This window comes from Salmo salar, chromosome ssa11 (genome assembly GCF_905237065.1).
Source record: "Salmo salar chromosome ssa11, Ssal_v3.1, whole genome shotgun sequence".
Taxonomy (NCBI): Eukaryota; Metazoa; Chordata; class Actinopteri; order Salmoniformes; family Salmonidae; genus Salmo; species Salmo salar.
In genome coordinates, this window is record NC_059452.1 from 53,375,902 (window position 1) to 53,397,304 (window position 21,403).

A 21,403-nucleotide genomic window follows, 5' to 3' on the forward strand; every position below is an offset into this window, starting at 1 on the left:
AGCATTCTGTGAAAGACCACTAGTCCTGACTGTAGCATTCTGTGAAAGACCACTAGTCCTGACTGTAGCATTCTGTGAAAGACGACTAGTCCTGACTGTAGCATTCTGTGAAAGCATTCTGTGAAAGACGGCTAGTCCTGACTGTAGCATTCTGTGAAATACGACTAGTCCTGACTGTAACATTCTGTGAAAGACGACTACTCCTGACTGTAGCATTCTGTGAAAGACGACTACTCCTGACTGTGGCATTCTGTGAAAGACGACTTCTCCCGACTGTGGCATTCTGTGAAAGACAGCTAGTCCTGACTGTATCATTCTGTGAAAGATGACTAGTCCTGACTATCATTCTGTGAAAGACGGCTAGTCCTGACTGTATCATTATGTGAAAGATGACTAGTCCTGACTGTAGCATTCTGTGAAAGACGACTAGTCCTGATTGTAGCATTCTGTGAAAGACGACTACTCCTGACTGTAGCATTCTGTGAAAGACCCTAGTCCTGACTGTATCATTCTGTGAAAGATGACTAGTCCTGACTGTATCCTTCTGTGAAAGATGACTCGTCCTGACTATCATTCTGTGAAAGACGACTAGTCCTGACTGTATCATTCTGTGAAAGACGACTAGTCCTGACTTTATCATTCTGTGAAAGACGACTAGTCCTGATTGTATCATTCTGTGAAAGATGACTAGTCCTGACTGTATCATTCTGTGAAAGACCACTAGTCCTGACTGTATCATTCTGTGAAAGACGACTAGTCCTGACTGTATCATTCTGTGAAAGACCACTAGTCCTGACTGTAGCATTCTGTGAAAGACGACTAGTCCTGACTGTGGCATTCTGTGAAAGACCACTAGTCCTGACTGTGGCATTCTGTGAAAGACCACTAGTCCTGACTGTGGCATTCTGTGAAAGACCACTAGTCCTGACTGTGGCATTCTGTGAAAGATTGAGACAGTTTACTACTAGAGCCATAAGGTAATGTAACCTAACACAATCTGAGTGAAAGAATAACATTGGTACAGTCGACTGTATGCTTGAAGATGTTTTTATTCATGTTTTTATTCATTTGGGAAACATATGACGATAAAACACTTAAAATAAGACTTCAATTAAGCATTATTACAACCATTTAACATTTAGTTACAGTTTGCCGTCGCTCCTGTGTCCACACAGACACACACATAGTCTCATAATACGGCCATCGTGTCCTCAGATAGATCGTAACAATAGAAAGTAACTTTAATTCTCCATTTAAAAAAAACGGGCATCGTAACAGCAGGCAGAACACTGTCGTACAATAAAAAAATAAAAAAAACAGGTGATCTTTACCAGAAGGTTCAAATAATTTCAAAACAGGGTTTAAATGACCAGAACACATACACAGAGGAGGAAGGGGACGAGGGTCTATCTTTAACATATGTGCCTCAGAATAGTGACTGAAGCGAGGTACGTTTTAAAAATGGCACCCTTCTCCCTACATATTGCGGTACTTTTGAACAAAGCCCTATGGGCGCTAGTCAAAAGTAGTGTACTACTGTATATAGGGAATAAGGTGTGATATGGGACACAAGCGTGGAACTACTGTATATAGGGAATAGGGTGTGATTTGGGACACACACATGGAACTACTGTATATAGGGAATAGGGTGTGATTTGGGACACATGCGGGGAACTACTGTATATAGGGAATAGGGTGTGATTTGGGACACATGCGAAGAACTACTGTTTATAGGGAATAGGGTGTGATTTGGGACACTGCCGTGGAGTACATATATCTACAGGAAATAGTGAATGTGTAAACAACATGCAGTACGCATTCCACCTAGAACAACTGAAACACACTTCATATACACAACTCAATACACACAGGTAAACACACAGGTATACACACAGGTATACACACAGGTAAACACACAGGTATACACACAGGTATACACACAGGTAAACACAACTGTATTCAACACAACTAAGGGAAGTGAACACGTGATCAGAAAACAGTGAAGTCTTGACAACGTTATCCTTGCTATTGTATCATACCCCACCTCCCAGTGCAAACAGGCAAATCTCTTTATTCTCTACATATCATAGTCAGAACTTCCTTCAAAAACGCTGCCCTTAAAATTATTGTATTTCAGAAAGACACTGTATGGATCCCCCCGTGGATCATGGATCCCCCCGTGGACCCCCCCGTGGATCCCCCCCGGGGACATAACAATATCTTTCCTTGGACGTGAACGTATATCTCTCTCTGTATATACAATACCGTGTACCTTGGAAACAGAGGTCACCGTTAGTTCATCGCTACTGTGCACGTTGGAGACAGAGTGGCGTCGTTACACGGAGTGGAATTACACTTAACATTAAGGGTGTAAGTGTTGTTTTATGCTGTTCTATATGACCAGAGGTTGTTCTATATGACCAGAGGTTGTTTTATGCTGTTCTATATGACCAGAGGGTGTTCTATATGACCAGAGGTTGTTTTATGCTGTTCTATATGACCAGAGGGTGTTCTATATGACCAGAGGGTGTTTTATGCTGTTCTATTGACCAGAGGGTGTTTTATGCTGTTCTATATGACCAGAGGGTGTTTTATGCTGTTCTATATGACCAGATGGTGTTCTATATGACCAGAGGGTGTTTTATGCTGTTCTATATGACCAGAGGGTGTTTTATGCTGTTCTATATGACCAGAGGGTGTTCTATATGACCAGAGGTTGTTTTATGCTGTTCTATATGACCAGAGGTTGTTCTATATGACTAGAGGGTGTTTTATGCTGTTCTATATGACCAGAGGGTGTTTTATGCTGTTCTATATGACCAGAGGGTGTTTTATGCTGTTCTATATGACCAGAGGGTGTTCTATATGACCAGAGGTTGTTTTATGCTGTTCTATATGACCAGAGGTTGTTTTATGCTGTTCTATATGACCAGAGGGTGTTCTATATGACCAGAGGTTATTTTATGCTGTTCTATATGACCAGAGGTTGTTCTATATGACCAGAGGGTGTTTTATGCTGTTCTATATGACCAGAGGGTGTTTTATGCTGTTCTATATGACCAGAGGGTGTTCTATATGACCAGAGGTTGTTTTATGCTGTTCTATATGACCAGAGGGTGTTCTATATGACCAGAGGTTGTTTTATGCTGTTCTATATGACCAGAGGGTGTTCTATATGACCAGAGGGTGTTTTATGCTGTTCTATATGACCAGAGGGTGTTTTATGCTGTTCTATATGACCAGAGGGTGTTCTATATGACCAGAGGTTGTTTTATGCTGTTCTATATGACCAGAGGTTGTTCTATATGACCAGAGGGTGTTTTATGCTGTTCTATATGACCAGAGGGTGTTTTATGCTGTTCTATATGACCAGAGGGTGTTTTATGCTGTTCTATATGACCAGAGGGTGTTCTATATGACCAGAGGTTGTTTTATGCTGTTCTATATGACCAGAGGTTGTTCTATATGACCAGAGGGTGTTTTATGCTGTTCTATATGAGCAGAGGGTGTTTTATGCTGTTCTATATGACCAGAGGTTGTTCTATATGACCAGAGGTTGTTTTATGCTGTTCTATATGACCAGAGGTTGTTTTATGCTGTTCTATATGACCAGAGGTTGTTCTATATGACCAGAGGTTGTTTTATGCTGTTCTATATGACCAGAGGTTGTTTTATGCTGTTCTATATGACCAGAGGGTGTTCTATATGACCAGAGGTTGTTTTATGCTGTTCTATATGACCAGAGGTTGTTCTATATGACCAGAGGGTGTTTTATGCTGTTCTATATGACCAGAGGGTGTTTTATGCTGTTCTATATGACCAGAGGTTGTTTTATGCTGTTCTATATGACCAGAGGTTGTTTTATGCTGTTCTGTATGACCAGAGGGTGTTTTATGCTGTTCTATATGACCAGAGGTTGTTTTATGCTGTTCTATATGACCAGAGGGTGTTTTATATGACCAGAGGTTGTTCTATATGACCAGATGCTGTTCTATATGACCAGAGGGTGTTCTATATGACCAGAGGGTGTTCTATATGACCAGAGGGTGTTTTATGCTGTTCTATATGACCAGAGGTTGTTCTATATGACCAGAGGGTGTTTTATGCTGTTCTATATGACCAGAGGTTGTTCTATATGACCAGAGGTTGAATCCTAAAGGTGTGTGTTGGAACAATCAACCCTCCTGAACTGAAATATGATACAGCGGGTAAAATACTACACACCGTACAGTACCTAGACTTACACACAACACACACACACACACACACACACACACACACACACACACACACACACACACACACACACACACACACACACACACACACACACACACACACACACACACACACACACACCACCCCCGTACAGTACCTAGACTCTCACACACACACACCCCCCGTGGGGTCCAAATATTAACAGTGAAACAAGGTTTGTGTGTGTGATAAATAATGTGGGCATGTGACCTGGTTTATATGTCCTCTGTCTAGATCAGATCACCTCGTGTGTCGTCTGAGACGGCCCTCTCTGTGTGTGTGTGTGTGTGTTGTCTGAGGCGTCTCGCTCTCTCTCTGTGTGTGTGTGTATTGTCTGAGACGTCCCTCTCTGTGTATGTATTGTCTGAGACGTCTCTCTCCCTCTCTGTGTGTGTGTGTGTATTGTCTGAGACGTCCCTCTCTGTGTGTGTGTGTGTGTGTGTTGTCTGAGACGTCTCTCTCTCTGTGTGTGTGTGTGTCTCAGTGACGTCTCAGTGTGACGTCTCAGTGTGTGTGTATATTGTCTGAGACCAGGCTCAACATGACCTCTATTTAACAGCATATAAAACATTAGACTCTCTCACACTATAATTATAAAAAGTTAATAACATCTGATGCTTTTATCCATTATAATAATAATTATACCAGAGTTTATATTCAACCACTTCTTGACTAAAACATCCTGTTACCCCCCTCCACCACCCTGATTCCAGACACGCAGTAGTCTTTAAAAATAGTCTCATTTGTCCTTAATGTTCAGTTAAATGTACATCATACTGTATAAATCTCTTAAATATGATACATCATGATGTCTACCACAGCAAAACATCTGTATATTTACATCAATACCTGAAACACTTCTCCAGCCTTCAGCCACGTTTCCTGAAACACTTCTCCAGGCCTTCAGCCGCGTTTCCTGAAACACTTCTCCAGGCCTTCAGCCGCGTTTCCTGAAACACTTCTCCAGGCCTTCAGCCGCGTTTCCTGAAACACTTCTCCAGCCTTCAGCCGCGTTTCCTGAAACACTTCTCCAGCCTTCAGCCGCGTTTCCTGAAACACTTCTCCAGCCTTCAGCCACGTTTCCTGAAACACTTCTCCAGCCTTCAGCCACGTTTCCTGAAACACTTCTCCAGCCTTCAGCCACGTTTCTACCGAGTGACTCGTCCATTTAGAGGAAAAAAACTAAACAATGAACAGTAGAGTTTTTCATATCTTCCAGCACGACGTGAAGAGAAACGGGTGTTATGGGTGTTATGTAGTGAGACAGGAACAACCCCAGCCTTAGGGGGGGTACTGTAGTCAGCACCAGCATGTCCTTTCTACATGTACTGTCTCTTCTGGGGGGGGGACGGGACTGTAGTCAGCACCAGCATGTCCTTCCTATATGTGCTGTCTCTTCTGGGGGGACGGGACTGTAGTCAGCACCAGCATGTCCTTTCTACATGTACTGTTTCTTCTGGGGGGGGACTGTAGTCAGCACCAGCATGTCCTTCCTACATGTACTGTCTCTTCTGGGGGGGGGGACTGTAGTCAGCACCAGCATGTCCTTCCTATATGTACTGTCTCTTCTGGGGAGGGACGGGACTGTAGTCAGCACCAGCATGTCCTTCCTATATGTACTGTCTCTTCTGGGGGGACGGGACTGTAGTCAGCACCAGCATGTCCTTTCTACATGTACTGTCTCTTCTGGGGGGGGGGGGACTGTAGTCAGCACCAGTATGTCCTTCCTATATGTACTGTCTCTTCTGGGGGGGACGGGACTGTAGTCAGCACCAGCATGTCCTTCCTATATGTACTGTCTCTTCTTTATGTCAAATCAGGCCTTTCTCAGATCCAGGCCCTTGGTACTGGCATGACTTCATCCTTCCTCTTCATTGCTGGTGTGTGTAGTAGTACTGTGTCTCAGTCTGTCTGTGTAGGTCTGTGTGTCTCTGTGTGTTCAGAGCTTGTCACCAGTCTGTGTAGGTCTGTGTGTGTCTGTGTGTTCAGAGCTTGCTACCAGTCTGTGTAGGTCTGTGTGTCTCTGTGTGTTCAGAGCTTGTCACCCGTCTGTGTAGGTCTGTGTGTGTCTGTGTGTTCAGAGCTTGCTACCAGTCTGTGTAGGTCTGTGTGTCTCTGTGTGTTCAGAGCTTGTCACCAGTCTGTGTAGGTCTGTGTGTGTCTGTGTGTTCAGAGCTTGTCACCAGTCTGTGTAGGTCTGTGTGTGTCTGTGTGTTCAGAGCTTGTCACCAGTCTGTGTAGGTCTGTGTGTGTCTGTGTGTTCAGAGCTTGTCACCAGTCTGTGTAGGTCTGTGTGTTCAGAGCTTGTCACCAGTCTTGTTGCTGAGTCCCAGAGCCTGAACCACGTCGACACTTAGTCCGCTCTTCAGAGTCCTCCTCACTGCAACACACAGAAACACCACGTCAAACCAGATGAGAACGCACACACACGTTACCACGCCAACGCACCGTCTCAGGGATAATTTAAAAAAAACATTTCCATTTCACACCTCCCACCACCCACCGCTCCAAGAGGTTACCCCCCCACCCAGCGGTCCAGAAGGTTACCCCCCCACCCAGCGGTCCAGGAGGTTACCAACCCACCCAGCGGTCCTTTAGACCAGAACCCTATTCCCTATATAGTGCACTACTTTAGACCAGGGACCTATTCCCTATATAGTGCACTACTATAGACCAGAGCCCTATATAGTGCACTACTTTAGACCAGAGCCCTATTCCCTATATAGTGGTACTACTATAGACCAGAGCCCTATTCCCTATATAGTGGTACTACTATAGACCAGAGCCCTATTCCCTATATAGTGGTACTACTTTAGACCAGAGCCCTATTCCCTATATAGTGGTACTACTTTAGACCAGAGCCCTATTCCCTATATAGTGGTATTACTATAGACCAGAACCCTATTCCCTATATAGTGCACATCTTTAGACCAGAGCCCTATATAGTGCACTACTTTAGACCAGGGACCTATTCCCTATATAGTGCACTACTTTAGACCAGAGCCCGTTAGGGTGCCATTTTGGATGATATCAACACATCTTCATTTTGTGAAGGTTCTTGTACACTTTACTGAGATGTCAGGATGTCAGTTGAAAACAGAACAGAAATCAGTTCTTCATTTGTGGGAGAATGAAAGCCTGGGAGGATATAAACGCTGGGTATGTAGATATCTTTAGAGAGGAACTAACAACAGAGATATTATGGGCCCAGGGAGATAACGCTCTGTTGTCCAGATAAAGCTCTGTTATGAACACACATCATGCTGTGGATGGACACACAAGGACATAGAGACACAGACAGGGACAAAAGGGCTTATCCCTCAGTGGCGTCACACATCTAGCCTTGACCCTTTCCAGGTACTGGTGGTAGAAGTTCAATGAGATCAAGATGGACGACAGTAGTCACCAAGCCTTGTCTAGTAGGACTACAGAGTGGACGGAAGACAGTAGTCACCAAGCCTTGTCTAGTAGGACCACAGAGTGGACGGAAGACAGTAGTCACCAAGCCTTGTCTAGTAGGACTACAGAGTGGATGGAAGACAGTAGTCACCAAGCCTTGTCTAGTAGGACTACAGAGTGGACGGAAGACAGTAGTCACCAAGCCTTGTCTAGTAGGACTACAGAGTGGACGGAAGACAGTAGTCACCAAGCCTTGTCTAGTAGGACTACAGAGTGGACGGAAGACAGTAAATCAAATCAAATCAAATGTATTTATATAGCCCTTCGTACATCAGCTGATATCTCAAAGTGCTGTACAGAAACCCAGCCTAAAACCCCAAACAGCAAGCAAAGCATGTGAAAGAAGCACGGTGGCTAGGAAAAACTCCCTAGGAAAAACTCCCTAGAAAGGCCAAAAACCTAGGAAGAAACCTAGAGAGGAACCAGGCTATGAGGGGTGGCCAGTCCTCTTCTGGCTGTGCAGGGTGGATATTATAACAGAACATGGTCAAGATTTTAAAATGTTCATAAATGACCAGCATGGTCAAATAATAATAATCATAGTAGTTGTCGAGGGTGCAACAAGCACGTCCGGTGAACAGGTCAGGGTTCCATAGCCGCAGGCAGAACAGTTGAAACTGGAGCAGCAGCACGGCCAGGTGGACTGGGGACAGCAAGGAGTCATCATACCAGGTAGTCCTGAGGCATGGTCCTAGGGCTCAGGTCCTCCGAGAGAAAGACAGAAAGAGAGAATTAGAGAGAGCATATTTAAATTCACACAGGACACCGGATAAGACAAGAGAAATACTCCAGATGTAACAGACTGACCCTAGCCCCCCGACACATAAACTACTGCAGCATAAATACTGGAGGCTGAGACAGGAGGGATCAGAAGACACTGTGGCCCCATCCGATGATACCCCGGACAGGGCCAAACAGGCAGGATATAACCCCACCCACTTTGCCAAAGCACAGCCCCCACACCACTAGAGGGATGTCTCCAACCACCAACTTACCGTCCTAAGACAAGGCCGAGTATAGCCCACAACGATCTCCGCCATGGCACAACCCAAGGGGGGCGCCAACCCAGACAGGAAGACCACGTCAGTGACTCAACCCACTCAAGTGACGCACCCCTCCCATGGACGGCATGGAAGAACACCAGTAAGCCAGTGACTCAGCCCCTGTAAAAGGGTTAGAGGCAGAGAATCCCAGTGGAAAGAGGGGAACCGGCAAGGCAGAGACAGCAAGGGCGGTTCGTTGCTCCAGCCTTTCCGTTCACCTTCACACTCCTGGGCCAGACTATACTTAATCATAAGACCTACTGAAGAGATAAGTCTTCAGTAAAGACTTAAAGGTTGAGACTGAGTCTGCGTCTCTCACATTGGTAGGCAGACCATTCCATAAAAATGGAGCTCTATAGGAGAAAGCCCTACCTCCAGCCGTTTGCTTAGAAATTCTAGGGACAATTAGGAGGCCTGCGTCTTGTGACCGTAGCGTACGTGTAGGTATGTACGGCAGGACCAAATCGGAAAGATAGGTAGGAGCAAGCCCATGTAATGCTTTGTAGGTTAGCAGTAAAACCTTGAAATCAGCCCTTGCCTTAACAGGAAGCCAGTGTAGGGAGGCTAGCACTGGAGTAATATGATCAAATTTTTTGGTTCTAGTCAGGATTCTAGCAGCCGTATTTAGCACTAACTGAAGTTTGTTTAGTGCTTTATCCGGGTAACCGGAAAGTAGAGCATTGCAGTAGTCCAGCCTAGAAGTAACAAAAGCATGGATTAATTTTTCTGCGTCATTTTTGGACAGAAAGTTTCAGATTTTTGCAATGTTACGTAGATGGAAAAAAGCTGTCCTTGAAACAGTCTTGATATGTTCTTCAAAAGAGAGATCAGGGTCCAGAGTAACGCCGAGGTCCTTCACAGTTTTATTTGAGACGACTGTACAACCATCCAGATTAATTGTCAGATTCAACAGAAGATCTCTTTGTTTCTTGGGACCTAGAACAAGCATCTCTGTTTTGTCCGAGTTTAAAAGTAGAAAGTTTGCAGCCATCCACTTCTTTATGTCTGAAACACAGGCTTCTAGCGAGGGCAATTTTGGGGCTTCACCATGTTTCATTGAAATGTACAGCTGTGTGTCGTCCGCATAGCAGTGAAATGTAACATTATGTTTTCGAATGACATCCCCAAGAGGTAAAATATATAGTGAAAACAATAGTGGTCCTAAAACAGAACCTTGAGGAACACCGAAATTTACAATTGATTTGTCAGAGGACAAAACATTCACACTAGTCACCAAGCCTTGTCTAGTAGGACTACAGAGTGGACGGAAGACAGTAGTCACCAAGCCTTGTCTAGTAGGACTATAGAGTGGACGGAAGACAGTAGTCACCAAGCCTTGTCTAGTAGGACTACAGAGTGGACAGAAGACAGTAGTCACCAAGCCTTGTCTAGTAGGACTACAGAGTGGACGGAAGACAGTAGTCACCAAGCCTTGTCTAGTAGGACTACAGAGTGGAGGCCTTTTGTTCCAGCCAAACTCTACTGTAACTGGTATAGACCAGATTGAAGACCTTGATCAGGTGAATTGTTGTCATATTGTGTTATTGACTGTATGTTTTGTTTACTCCATGTGTAACTCTGTGTTGTTGTTTGTGTCGCACTGCTTTGCTTTATCTTTGCCAGGTCGCAGTTGTAAATGAGAACTTGTTCTCAACTAGCCTACCTGGTTAAATAAAGGTGAAATAAATATATATCTATTTTTTAATTAGGTGCTGGGCTTGAACAAAAGCCTGCACACCTACAATGGATCCAGGCTAGTGATGAACGGTGGGAGCTGTATGGAATGGCAGTTCAGCAGCCTCTCTACATTTAGAGATGGCAGTACAGCCAGAAGAGGACTGGCCACCCCTCATAGCCTGGTTCCTCTTTAGGTTTCTTCCTAGGTTTTTTCCTTTCTAGGGAGTTTTTCCTAGCCACCATGCTTCTACACCTGCATTGCTTGCTGTTTGGGGTTTTAGGCTGGGTTTCTGTACAGCACTTTGAGATATCAGCTGATGTAAGAAGGGCTATATAAATAAATTAGATTTGATTTAGAAAGGGTCACTTGGGAAATAACACGTGAAGAAACAGAGAGAGAGTTTATTTAGATGAAGAGATCAATTCAACAACTGGCTCTGGTCTACTTAAAGGCCCATTCCTCTCCATGTTGTAGTACTCACACGACTTCCTGTTGAGGCGGGAGCGTTTGCGTGTCTTGGGGCTGGACGGCCTCTCTGTGGGGTTCCTGGTAACAGACTTGACTAGGCGATCCATGATCTCATCCGTAGCATCATCCTGGGAGCTGGCACTGTCCTCTTTGGCCACAGACATCTGGGATGGAGAAACTGGGCCTAGACCTGGGGACGAAATCAAATCCAACTTTATTTAAAATGGGGACGAAATCAAATCAAACTTTATTTAAAATGGGGACGAAATCAAATCAAACTTTTAAACACACACAGTTGAAGAAGTTTACAAACACCTTAGCCAAATACATTTAAACTCAGTTTTTCACAATTCCTGATATTTAATCCTAGTAAAAATTCCCTATCTTATGTCTGTTAGGATCACTAGTCTAAAGAAGGCCAGTTTAATTGCTTCTTTAAATCAGAACAACAGTTTTCAGCTGTGCTAACATAATTGCAAAAGGGTTTTCTAATGATTAATTAGCCTTTTAAAATGATAAACTTGGATTAGCTAACACAACGTGCCATTGGAACACAGGAGTGATGGTTGCTGATAATGGGCCTCTGTACGCCAATGTAGATATTCCATGACAAAAAAATCAGCCGTTTCCAGCTACAATAGTCATTTACAACATTAACAATGTCTACACTGTATTTCTGATCAATTTGATGTCATTTAAAAAAATGGGCACATTTTTTTGTTGCTTTTCTTTCATAAACAAGGACGTTTCTAAGTGACCCCAAACTTTTCAACGGTCGTATATATATATATATATATATATAACCCTCCAGAGACTGCTGGGATGCAGAGATTTATTATGTTTCATTATGCCTGAAATACCAACCCATTCCTGGGTTAGCACCATGTTAGCAGACAGAGGTCCTGCTGGGTGAGTGTATCTGTGTGTCTGCATCTCTGGGGGTCTTACTGCGGTAGCCCCGGTTGCGGCGCAGGTTCCCCTGGTGGTCGGTGCTGCTGGAGATGTTGAGGATGTTCTTCATGTTCTCATGCTCCTCCTGGGCCGGCTCTGGATCTACAGGCCTGGAGACAAGGGAGGGGCTGTCCTGGGACTGGGGAGAGACCGCACCAGAGAACTTCTCCGTCTGAGAAGGGGGGAGGACAGAAAGGGAGGGAGAGGGAAAGAGCGAGAGTGTGAGAGAGGGAGGGAGTGTGAGAGAGAGAAAAAGAGCGAGAGAGCGAGAGAGAAAAAGAGCGAGAGAGCGAGAGAGCGAGAGAGAGAAAAAGAGAGAGAGCGAAAAAGAGCAAGAGAGCGAGAGAGAAAAAGAGCGAGAGAGCGAGAGAGAGAGAGGCAGCATGGATTCAGACACTGGTGTAAAAGGTAGGAGGAGTGTAATGACTTCTGAAATCCACTTTGCATTTTAAATGAGAAAATGTCAATGTGTGAAGCCAGTTTTAATAAAACCAGGTTTAATAAAGCCTTAGTGTGGTTTAATAAAACCAGGTTTAATAAAGCCAGGTTTAATAAAGCCATAGTGTGGTTTAATAAAGCCAGGTTTAATAAAGCCATAGTGTGGTTTAATAAAGCCAGGTTTAATAAAGCCATAGTGGGGTTTAATAAAGCCAGGTTTAATAAAGCCATAGTGGGGTTTAATAAAGCCATAGTGTGGTTTAATAAAGCCAGGTTCAATAAAGCCATTGTGTGGTTCAATCTTGCTCTACCATCCCCTACCCCTACCCTCTACCCCTACCCCCAGACCTAGCCCTACCCTCTACCCCCAGACCTAGCCCTACCCTCTACCCCTACCCTCTACCCCCAGACCTAGCCCTACCCTCTACCCCCTAGCCCCAAACCTAGCCCTACCCTCTATCCCCAGACCTAGCCCTACCCCCTAGCCCCAGACCTACCCTCTACCCTCTACCCCTACCCCCAAACCTAGCCCTACCCTCTACCCCCAGACCTAGCCCTACCCCCTAGCCCCAGACCTACCCTCTACCCCTACCCCCAGACCTAGCCCTACCCTCTACCCCCAGACCGAGCCCTACCCTCTACCCCTACCCTCAACCCCCAGACCTAGCCCTATCCTCTAGCCCCAGACCTACCCCTACCCTCTACCCCCAGACCTAGCCCCAGACCTACCCCCCTACCCTCTACCCCTACCCTCTACCCCTACCCTCTACCCCTACCCCCAGACCTACACCCTACCCTCTACCCCTACCCTCTACCCCAACCCCCTAGCCCCAGACCTACACCCCAGACCCACCTCAGTGATCATCTTTCCCCTGGTCTTGGTGCGTTCCCTGTGGGTAGCCCGCTTGTGTTTCTGGGTCAGGACCCTCTCCCTGGTGGTCCGGTACTCCAGAGAAAACTCACTGATAATCTTACAAAAGTGGGTGACTTTAGTGTCCCGAACAGAGTAGGATGGCTGACCTAGGTACAGCAGGAAGGAATGGAACCTGAGAGAAAGAGAGAGAGGGGTAGGGAGAGAGAAAGAGAGAGAGGGGTAGGGAGAGAGAAAGAGAGAGAGGGGTAGGGAGAGAGAAAGAGAGAGAGGGGTAGATAGAGAGAAAGAGAGAGAGGGGTAGATAGAGAGAGAGAGAGGGATAGAGAGAAAGAGAGAGAGGGATAGGGAGAGAGAAAGAGAGGGATAGGGAGAGAGAAAGAGGGGTAGGGAGAGAGAAAGAGAGGTAGGGAGAGAGAAAGAGAGGGGTAGGGAGAGAGAAAGAGAGGGGAGAGAAATAGAGGGGAGAGAAAGAGAGGGGTAGGGAGAGAGAAAGAGAGGTAGGGAGAGAGAAAGAGAGGTAGGGAGAGAGAGAGAAAGAGAGAGAGGGATAGGGAGAGAGAAAGAGAGAGGGATAGGGAGAGAGAAAGAGAGGGATAGGGAGAAAGAAAGAGAGGGATAGGGAGAAAGAAAGAAAGAAAGAGAGGGATAGGGAGAGAGAAAGAGGGGGATAGGGAGAGAGAAAGAGGGGGATAGGGAGAGAGAAAGAGGGGGATAGGGAGAGAGAAAGAGGGGGATAGGGAGAGAAAGAGAGGTAGGGAGAGAGAAAGGGGTAGGGAGAGAGAAAGAGAGGTAGGGAGAGAGAAAGAGAGGTAGGGAGAGAGAAAGAGAGGTAGGGAGAGAGAAAGAGAGGTAGGGAGAGAGAAAGAGGTAGGGAGAGAGAAAGAGGGGTAGGGAGAGAGAAAGAGAGAGGGGTAGGGAGAGAGAAAGAGAGAGGGGTAGGGAGAGAGAAAGAGGGGAGAGCGAGGGAGAGAGGGGTTTTAGAGGGTAAGGGGATATTTCATGTGTATGGTTGTAGTTAGAAGTATGGAATGACTTTCCGTCATGTAAGCCAATTACCTACATCATTATTCAACTAGAAATCCTCTTTCCTGTTTATGTGTCTCAGTGAATGTGGTTTGTTATAAAAGGCTCCACATCTAGGGCTCTGTGTGTGTGTGTGTGTCTAGTGTGTGTCCTGTGTGTGTGTGTGTGTGTAAGTCACCTGTTGATGATGCGTCTGTGAACCACCTTCAGGATGATAATCCTCTCTGTACAGTCTTTAAGGAAGTCGGTCAACTTGTTCTTCAGGACAGCCTTGGTCTCGTGTTTAGACATCACCTTTAGATTGTCCCACGATGTCTTACACTTCCTCTCCAGCTGAACCAGGTTATCTGACAGCTGCTCAAACTCCACCTGGAGACGGGGAGACAGAGGGACAGACAGCGAGGGACGGCCGGACAGACAGAGACAGGGGGACAGACAGGGGGACAGACAGCGAGGGACGGCCGGACAGACAGAGAGAGACAGACAGAGGGACAGACAGAGAGTGTGAGACAGAGTTTAACACAACAGGTCCATTGTATCATTCTGACTAGTCAGCATTTCACTGTAAAGGTCTACTACACCTGTTGTATTCAGCATTTCACTGTAAGGTCTACTACACCTGTTGTATTCAGCATTTCACTGTGAGGTCTACTACACCTGTTGTATTCAGCATTTCACTGTGAGGTCTACTACACCTGTTGTATTCAGCATTTCACTGTGAGGTCTACTACACCTGTTGTATTCAGCATTTCACTGTAAGGTCTACTACACCTGTTGTATTCAGCATTTCACTGTGAGGTCTACTACACCTGTTGTATTCAGCATTTCACTGTAAGGTCTACTACACCTGTTGTATTCAGCATTTCACTGTGAGGTCTACACCTGTTGTATTCAGCATTTCACTGTAAAGGTCTACACCTGTTGTATTCAGCATTTCACTGTAAGGTCTACTACACCTGTTGTATTCAGCATTTCACTGTAAGGTCTACTACACCTGTTGTATTCAGCATTTCACTGTAAGGTCTACTACACCTGTTGTATTCAGCATTTCACTGTAAGGTCTACTACACCTGTTGTATTTAGCATTTCACTGTAAGGTCTACTACACCTGTTGTATTCAGCATTTCACTGTAAGGTCTCCTACACCTGTTGTATTTGGCGCATGTGACTAATAAAATGTTGATTTGATTTTTTGCTGCTTCATAGAACCTACAACCCAAATAAGCATGTCCTAATTAAACTAGATCAAACTATATTTAAATCCCATGAATCTGTGGGGGGGACAGAGCAGAGAGTCATTGATTTCCATAGAGCACTACTTTTACCCAGGGTCCCCCCCCGTCTACAGGGAGTCTTACTTTAGCAGAGCGTGTGATGGAGGGGATCTCAGAATAGACATCGGAGGTGTCCGTGTAGTTGTCTACTATGAAGTTACAGGTGTGATGGAGCAGAGACTGTCTGTGGACCGTATCCTTCACCTCGGTTACCTTCTCCAAGTAGTTCAGCTCAAAACCTTTAGCCTGCAGAGAGAGACAGAGCCAGGGGGGGACAGAGAGAGGGACAGACAGAGGGACAGAGCCAGGGGAGCACAGACAGAGGGACAGAGCCAGGGGGGACAGAGAGAGGGACAGAGCCAGGGGGGACAGAGAGAGGGACAGAGCCAGGGGGGACAAAGAGAGGGACAGAGCCAGGGGGGAGACAGAGCCAGGGGGGAAGACAGAGCCAGGGGGGAGACAGAGCCAGGGGGGAGACAGAGTCAGGGGGAGACAGAGCCAGGGGGGACAAAGAGAGGGACAGAGCCAGGGGGGACGGACAGAGAGAGGGGGGGACAGAGAGACAGAGCCAGAGGGAGGGTGACAGAGAGACAGAGGGTGACAGAGAGAGAGGGAGGGTGACAGAGAGAGAGGGAGGGTGACAGAGAGGGAGGGAGGGTGACAGAGAGGGAGGGAGGGTGACAGAGAGGGAGGGAGGGTGACAGAGAGGGAGGGAGGGTGACAGAGAGAGAGACAGAGAGAGGGGGGGACAGAGCCAGGGGGAGACAGAGCCAGGGGGGGGGGGGGAGGGACAGAGAGACAGAGCCAGAGGGAGGGTGACAGAGAGAGAGGGAGGGTGACAGAGAGAGAGGGAGAGACAGAGCGAGACAGATGGGCAGACAGAAAATCAGACAGACAGGCGATATGACAGTCAGAGGTAAACTACATTAGACTCAAAACTACAACAATCAACCCATCTAACAATAAACAGTAAATATACTCTACTGAACCGTTTCCTCCTTCCCCCTTCAGGATAAACATCTTCTAACCAGCTTAACCAACTCAAAGTCATTGTGAAGCCAAGTCATTGTGAAGCCAAGTCATTGTGAAGCCAAGTCATTGTGAAGTCAAGTCATTGTGAAGCCAAGTCATTGTAAAGTCAAGTCATTGTAAAGTCAAGTCATTGTAAAGCCAAGTCATTGTGAAGCCAAGTCATTGTGAAGCCAAGTCATTGTGAAGCCAAGTCATTGTGAAGCCATAAGGCAGGTGATTTGTACCAAGGCATTAAAGCTTTCTGCTCCAGACAGCACGTCGTTCCTGTATCAACTGTGGGTTCAATCTAATCCCTTCACTCATTGAAATTGTTACAAAGTGTATAAAAACTATTCTAATAAAGGCACCAGTTGGATGAAGATTCTCCAAACTTTTATAATCCAACAATTATTAACTGAATTATAGCACAGATACTGATTGGAGTTTAAGGGATTTTGGTAGGAATTGAGGTTTTGAATTTGTCGTCAAATATTGAGAAGAAAAAATATATATATATATGAGTGCATATTTTTTTATATATATATATTTTTATATATGAGTGCATATTTTTTTATATATATATTTTATTGTATCAGGTATATTTTGTGTTGGAATAAAGAACATTATTTGTGCCTCATTTGCATAAATACACCAGGTGTATTTTATTTGCATATATTATTAAATTAACAAACATTTCAACTGTATTAAATTATTACTTTTTTAATTTTAATGAAATAAAGTTCTTTCTTGTGATGTGGAGACGATGTGTTAAATCCCTGACTAAGTTTTACCGTTCTGATTCAACGGGAAAGACAAACGTATTCCATTGACACCATTTCCGGGGTGTTTTTCGACAGGTCATTATACAAACATTTCCGCGGTCGTAACGTTACGTGACAAGTGGATTTTTTTTGCACCCCACCTCAAACACAGGAAGTAGATGTTTTTTGCACCCCCCTCAAACACAGGAAGTAGATATTTTTTGCACCCCACCTCAAACACAGGAAGTAGATATTTTTTGCACCCCACCTCAAACACAGGAAGTAAATGTTTTTTGCACCCCCTCAAACACAGGAAGTAGATGTTTTTTGCACCCCCTCAAACACAGGAAGTAGATGTTTTTTGCACCCCCTCAAACACAGGAAGTAGATGTTTTTTGCACCCCCCCTCAAACACAGGAAGTAGATGTTTTTTTGCACCCCACCTCAAACACAGGAAGTAGATGTCTGAAAAAGACAGCTCCTCAGGTGGGCGGGTTTATGCACACTTGCTAGTCCACTTGAGGTGATATTTTTACATTGTTGTACGATACGAGGCCTTACATTCCTAATGCCCTATATAGCCCTATGGGCCCTGGTCAACAGTAGTGCACCACTATACAGGGAACAGGGTTCCATTTGGGACGCAGAGGAAGAAGAACACACTTACACTGGTACTGTTGAGGAAGTTTCCAATGGCCAAAAGCGTTGCTAGGATGCGCTTAAAGGTTTTGTTTTTGGCGAGCTGCTCCATGCCTAGTTTCAGGTCGAAGAGAGGCTCAGCTATCTCCTGTACAGAGACGAAGAGAAGAGATGAACGACATTCAGGGGAAAGAGAGACTCAGCTATCTCCTGTACAGAGACAAATAGATTAATAACATTCAGGGGGAAGAGAGGCTCAGATATCTCCTGCACAGAGACGAAGAAATTAACAACATTCAGGGGGAAGAGAGACTCAGCTATCTCCTGCACAGAGACAAAGAGATTAACAACATTCAGGGGGAAACAAACTGCATCAAACAGGCTCGGCAGTCAGTGAGGATTCACAGTCCACTACACTAGTGCTGCACATGATGACTGGAGATGTAGGATACTCATGGTCCCACATTCCATGGACCCTTATCAGTTTCTGAATGAGGCACGAGGACTATTCCATAATGAGAGCAGAACACTAGCCTGGGCCCAGATCAGTTTCTGAATGAGGCACGTGGACTATTCCATAATGAGAGCAGAACACTAGCCTGGGCCCAGATCAGTTTCTGAATGAGGCACGAAGACTATTCCATAATGAGACTAGTAGAACACTAGCCTGGGCCCAGATCAGTTTCTGAATGAGGCACGAGGACTATTCCATAATGAGACTAGCAGAACAGACTGCATCCAAGGCCAGATGCTTTAGGAATACAGAGCCCCCCTGATCCTACCTTCTCCAGGGTTTCATAGTTGAGTTTGAAGGCCCAGAGCTGTAGTCGAGCGCTGAGGCCACTGATGGACGATAGGGTGAGGAGAAACTGTTCTGCTGAGCCCAGGGGGACGTCGGGGTTAGCCAGCTGAGCCTCCTGGATCTTCTGCTTCTCCTCCTCACTAGGAGTCATCGTCAGGATTTTCTACAAGACAACAGATGACTGGAGTTAGAGGCATGGATTTTCTAGAGGAGGAAGAGAGAGAGGGGGATGACTGGAAAAGATGACTGGAGTCATGGATTTTTCTAGAGGGGGATGACTGGAAAAGATGACTGGAGTCATGGATTTTCTAGAGGGGGAAGAAAGTGGGGGATGACTGGAGGCATGGATTTTCTAGAGGAGGAAGAGAGAGAGGGATGACTGGAGTCATGGATTTTCTAGAGGAGGAAGAGAGAGAGGGGGATGACTGGAACAGAGGACTAGAGTCATAGATTTGTACCACAGACAAAGGAAAATCAGAGGACTAAGAAAGTGTGAGTAGTAGACATTTTGTTATTTAAAAATAAAAAAGGTGCTTTGTTGACAGAGAGATTTTCAGGTATACCGTCATTGACAGTAAACACAAATTCATCTACACTAGAGAAATAGTGTAGTTCTCCCCCTGAACCCTTCGCAGGTCACTGATGTTCTATGTCAGAATGCACTGATCCTGGTGTAAACAGCCCTACAGATCCTGTTCAGTTGTAACTGTAACGGTAACAGCCCCACCCAGTGGTGAAAAGACAGTATCACCTCGATGCCTTCCTTGTTGATGGCAAACTCGTCAAAGTTGAGGATGGCGGTCTTGATGACGTGGACAGCCGGTAGTACGGTCATTCCGATGTTGATGGCGTTGCTCCTCTTAGAATCTAACACCAGTATCTCTGCCTTCTTCACTTCTGCTCCTTTCTGCAAGGACGAACGACATAGAAAAGATTTACAATTCTCCAGTCAGTTCTCCAGTCAGTTCTCCAGTCAATTCTCCAGTCAATTCTCCAGTCAATTCTCCAGTCAATTCTCCAGTCAATTCTCCAGTCAATTTACCTGTTAATTAAGCAGTCAATTCACCAGTCAATTCACCAGTCAATTCACCAACAGAGAATACAGTTAATATTGCTTTTACTTCATTCCTGCTTTACAGTACTTGAGACAGCTTTACATAATTTACACAGGCAGTCCAATTGACATATTTTGCCAATTATTTAGGCATATCTGATATTTTCCCTTCATGTGTAAATGGCAACAAAAACACATGGAATCTGATCTTTTGATTTCTGAGCTGATGTAAATCACCTCACCTTTAGAGCCACGGGGAGCTCCTTGGCCTTGGACTCAAACAGGTGTTCCAGCTTGGCCGTATCCACGGTGACCTTATCCAGCGATGCCCACACCGTCCCGCGTCCGAATTTACACTTCCTGGGACTGTCTGACTGTTTGAGTTCTTTCCAGAACAACTTGACCGTCTTTCTCTTCTTGGCAAAGGCCGGGTCTGGAGGCTGGGAGGAAGAGGAGGAGAAAGGTGGAGGGGGAGCTCCAGGAGGAGGGGGAGGAAGAGGGGAGCAGAGACCTCCACCCGGTGGGGGAAGAGGTGGAGGAGGGGGACTCAGACACGGAGCCCCAGGAGGAGGAGGAGGAGGAGGGGGTGGAGGAGCGGAGGCTAGTCCAGGCATAGGTGGAGGAGGAGGTGGGACGCCACCACCACCACCACTGGCCCGACCAACACCCACGTCAAAGACATCCACGTCCAGAACATCTATATCCTCCTCCTCCATGAGGTCAGAGAAGTCCAGGTCTTTAATCTTCAGAGCTTTGGAGCTGGGTTGGAGCAGGTCCCAGGCGTCAGTCTGTCTGTCCCTGGTCAGAGGGGTCATCTGGGTTCTCTCTAGGTTTCGGGAGTGGGTCTCTGCATCGATGCTGTACTGCGGACGGACACGCCGGTTCTGCTGCTCCTCTGCCAGCCTGGCCCGCGCTGCCTGGGCACTGCCACCCAGACCCTGCAGCTCTGCCCTCCTGAAACTGTTGTCCTCGCTGGGTAGAGGCTGGGCCTGGTGGGCCTGGGGGAAAACGACCAGTTAGTTCATCAAGGCCATCTGGATCGATTACAAAATGTGGCAATCGAAAGATTTCAAATTTGAATGATATTTTCCAAAAGCTGGACAGATATAAGTTTAAATTAAAATAAACACAATGCTGTTTTTTAATTCAGCATCCCCCCCTGCTATAGATCAGTCAGCATGTGTTCATCTCTGCTATAGATGTCTGTATCTGTTCAATAAAGTCAGAACATTTCATTGAAAAGAAAACCCAGACACTAATTAATTCCTACCTTGAGGTTAGATAGACGCTCCTTCACACTGCTACCAGCCCTGCCCAGCCCTCTGTGATCCTCTGGCTCTCCGGAGAGGCTCTCCTCGGGGTCAGGGTCGGTGCCTGACGGGCTCTTCAGGGGACCGGCTGAGAAGTTCTTGGCGTAAAGCATGTTCAGCATGAACTTCTTCTCATTGGAGATGGTGTTCTGTTGGACACTGACACCTACAGGACAGGAGGGAAGGACAACTGCATGTTACGATCATCCTATTCACACACATAGCATTATATATATATATATACATATATATACACTGCTCAAAAAAATAAAGGGAACACTTAAACAACACAATGTAACTCCAAGTCAATCACACTTCTGTGCAATCAAACTGTCCACTTAGGAAGCAAGACTGATTGACA

The 21,403-nt window shown here is 45.8% G+C and overlaps 1 protein-coding gene across 8 annotated transcripts in view; it reads right to left on the reverse strand.

Annotated features, from left to right (window-relative positions):
- Positions 1-1,031: 1,031 nt before the first annotated feature.
- LOC106562854 (FH1/FH2 domain-containing protein 1) overlaps positions 1,032-21,403 on the reverse strand; it is a 174,174-nt gene continuing 153,802 nt past the window's right edge. For all 8 annotated transcript variants that reach the window (XM_045689769.1, XM_045689773.1, XM_045689772.1 and 5 more), the window contains 11 exons: positions 21,003-21,208; positions 19,975-20,730; positions 19,430-19,585; positions 18,659-18,841; positions 17,905-18,024; positions 15,550-15,711; positions 14,370-14,560; positions 13,148-13,340; positions 11,854-12,028; positions 10,919-11,095; positions 1,032-6,637 (listed from right to left, as the gene is read on the reverse strand). In XM_045689769.1, the coding sequence (XP_045545725.1) occupies positions 6,555-6,637; positions 10,919-11,095; positions 11,854-12,028; positions 13,148-13,340; positions 14,370-14,560; positions 15,550-15,711; positions 17,905-18,024; positions 18,659-18,841; positions 19,430-19,585; positions 19,975-20,730; positions 21,003-21,208 (2,402 nt within the window). In that variant the 3' untranslated portion in view covers positions 1,032-6,554. The remainder of the gene's footprint in view (positions 6,638-10,918; positions 11,096-11,853; positions 12,029-13,147; positions 13,341-14,369; positions 14,561-15,549; positions 15,712-17,904; positions 18,025-18,658; positions 18,842-19,429; positions 19,586-19,974; positions 20,731-21,002; positions 21,209-21,403) is intronic.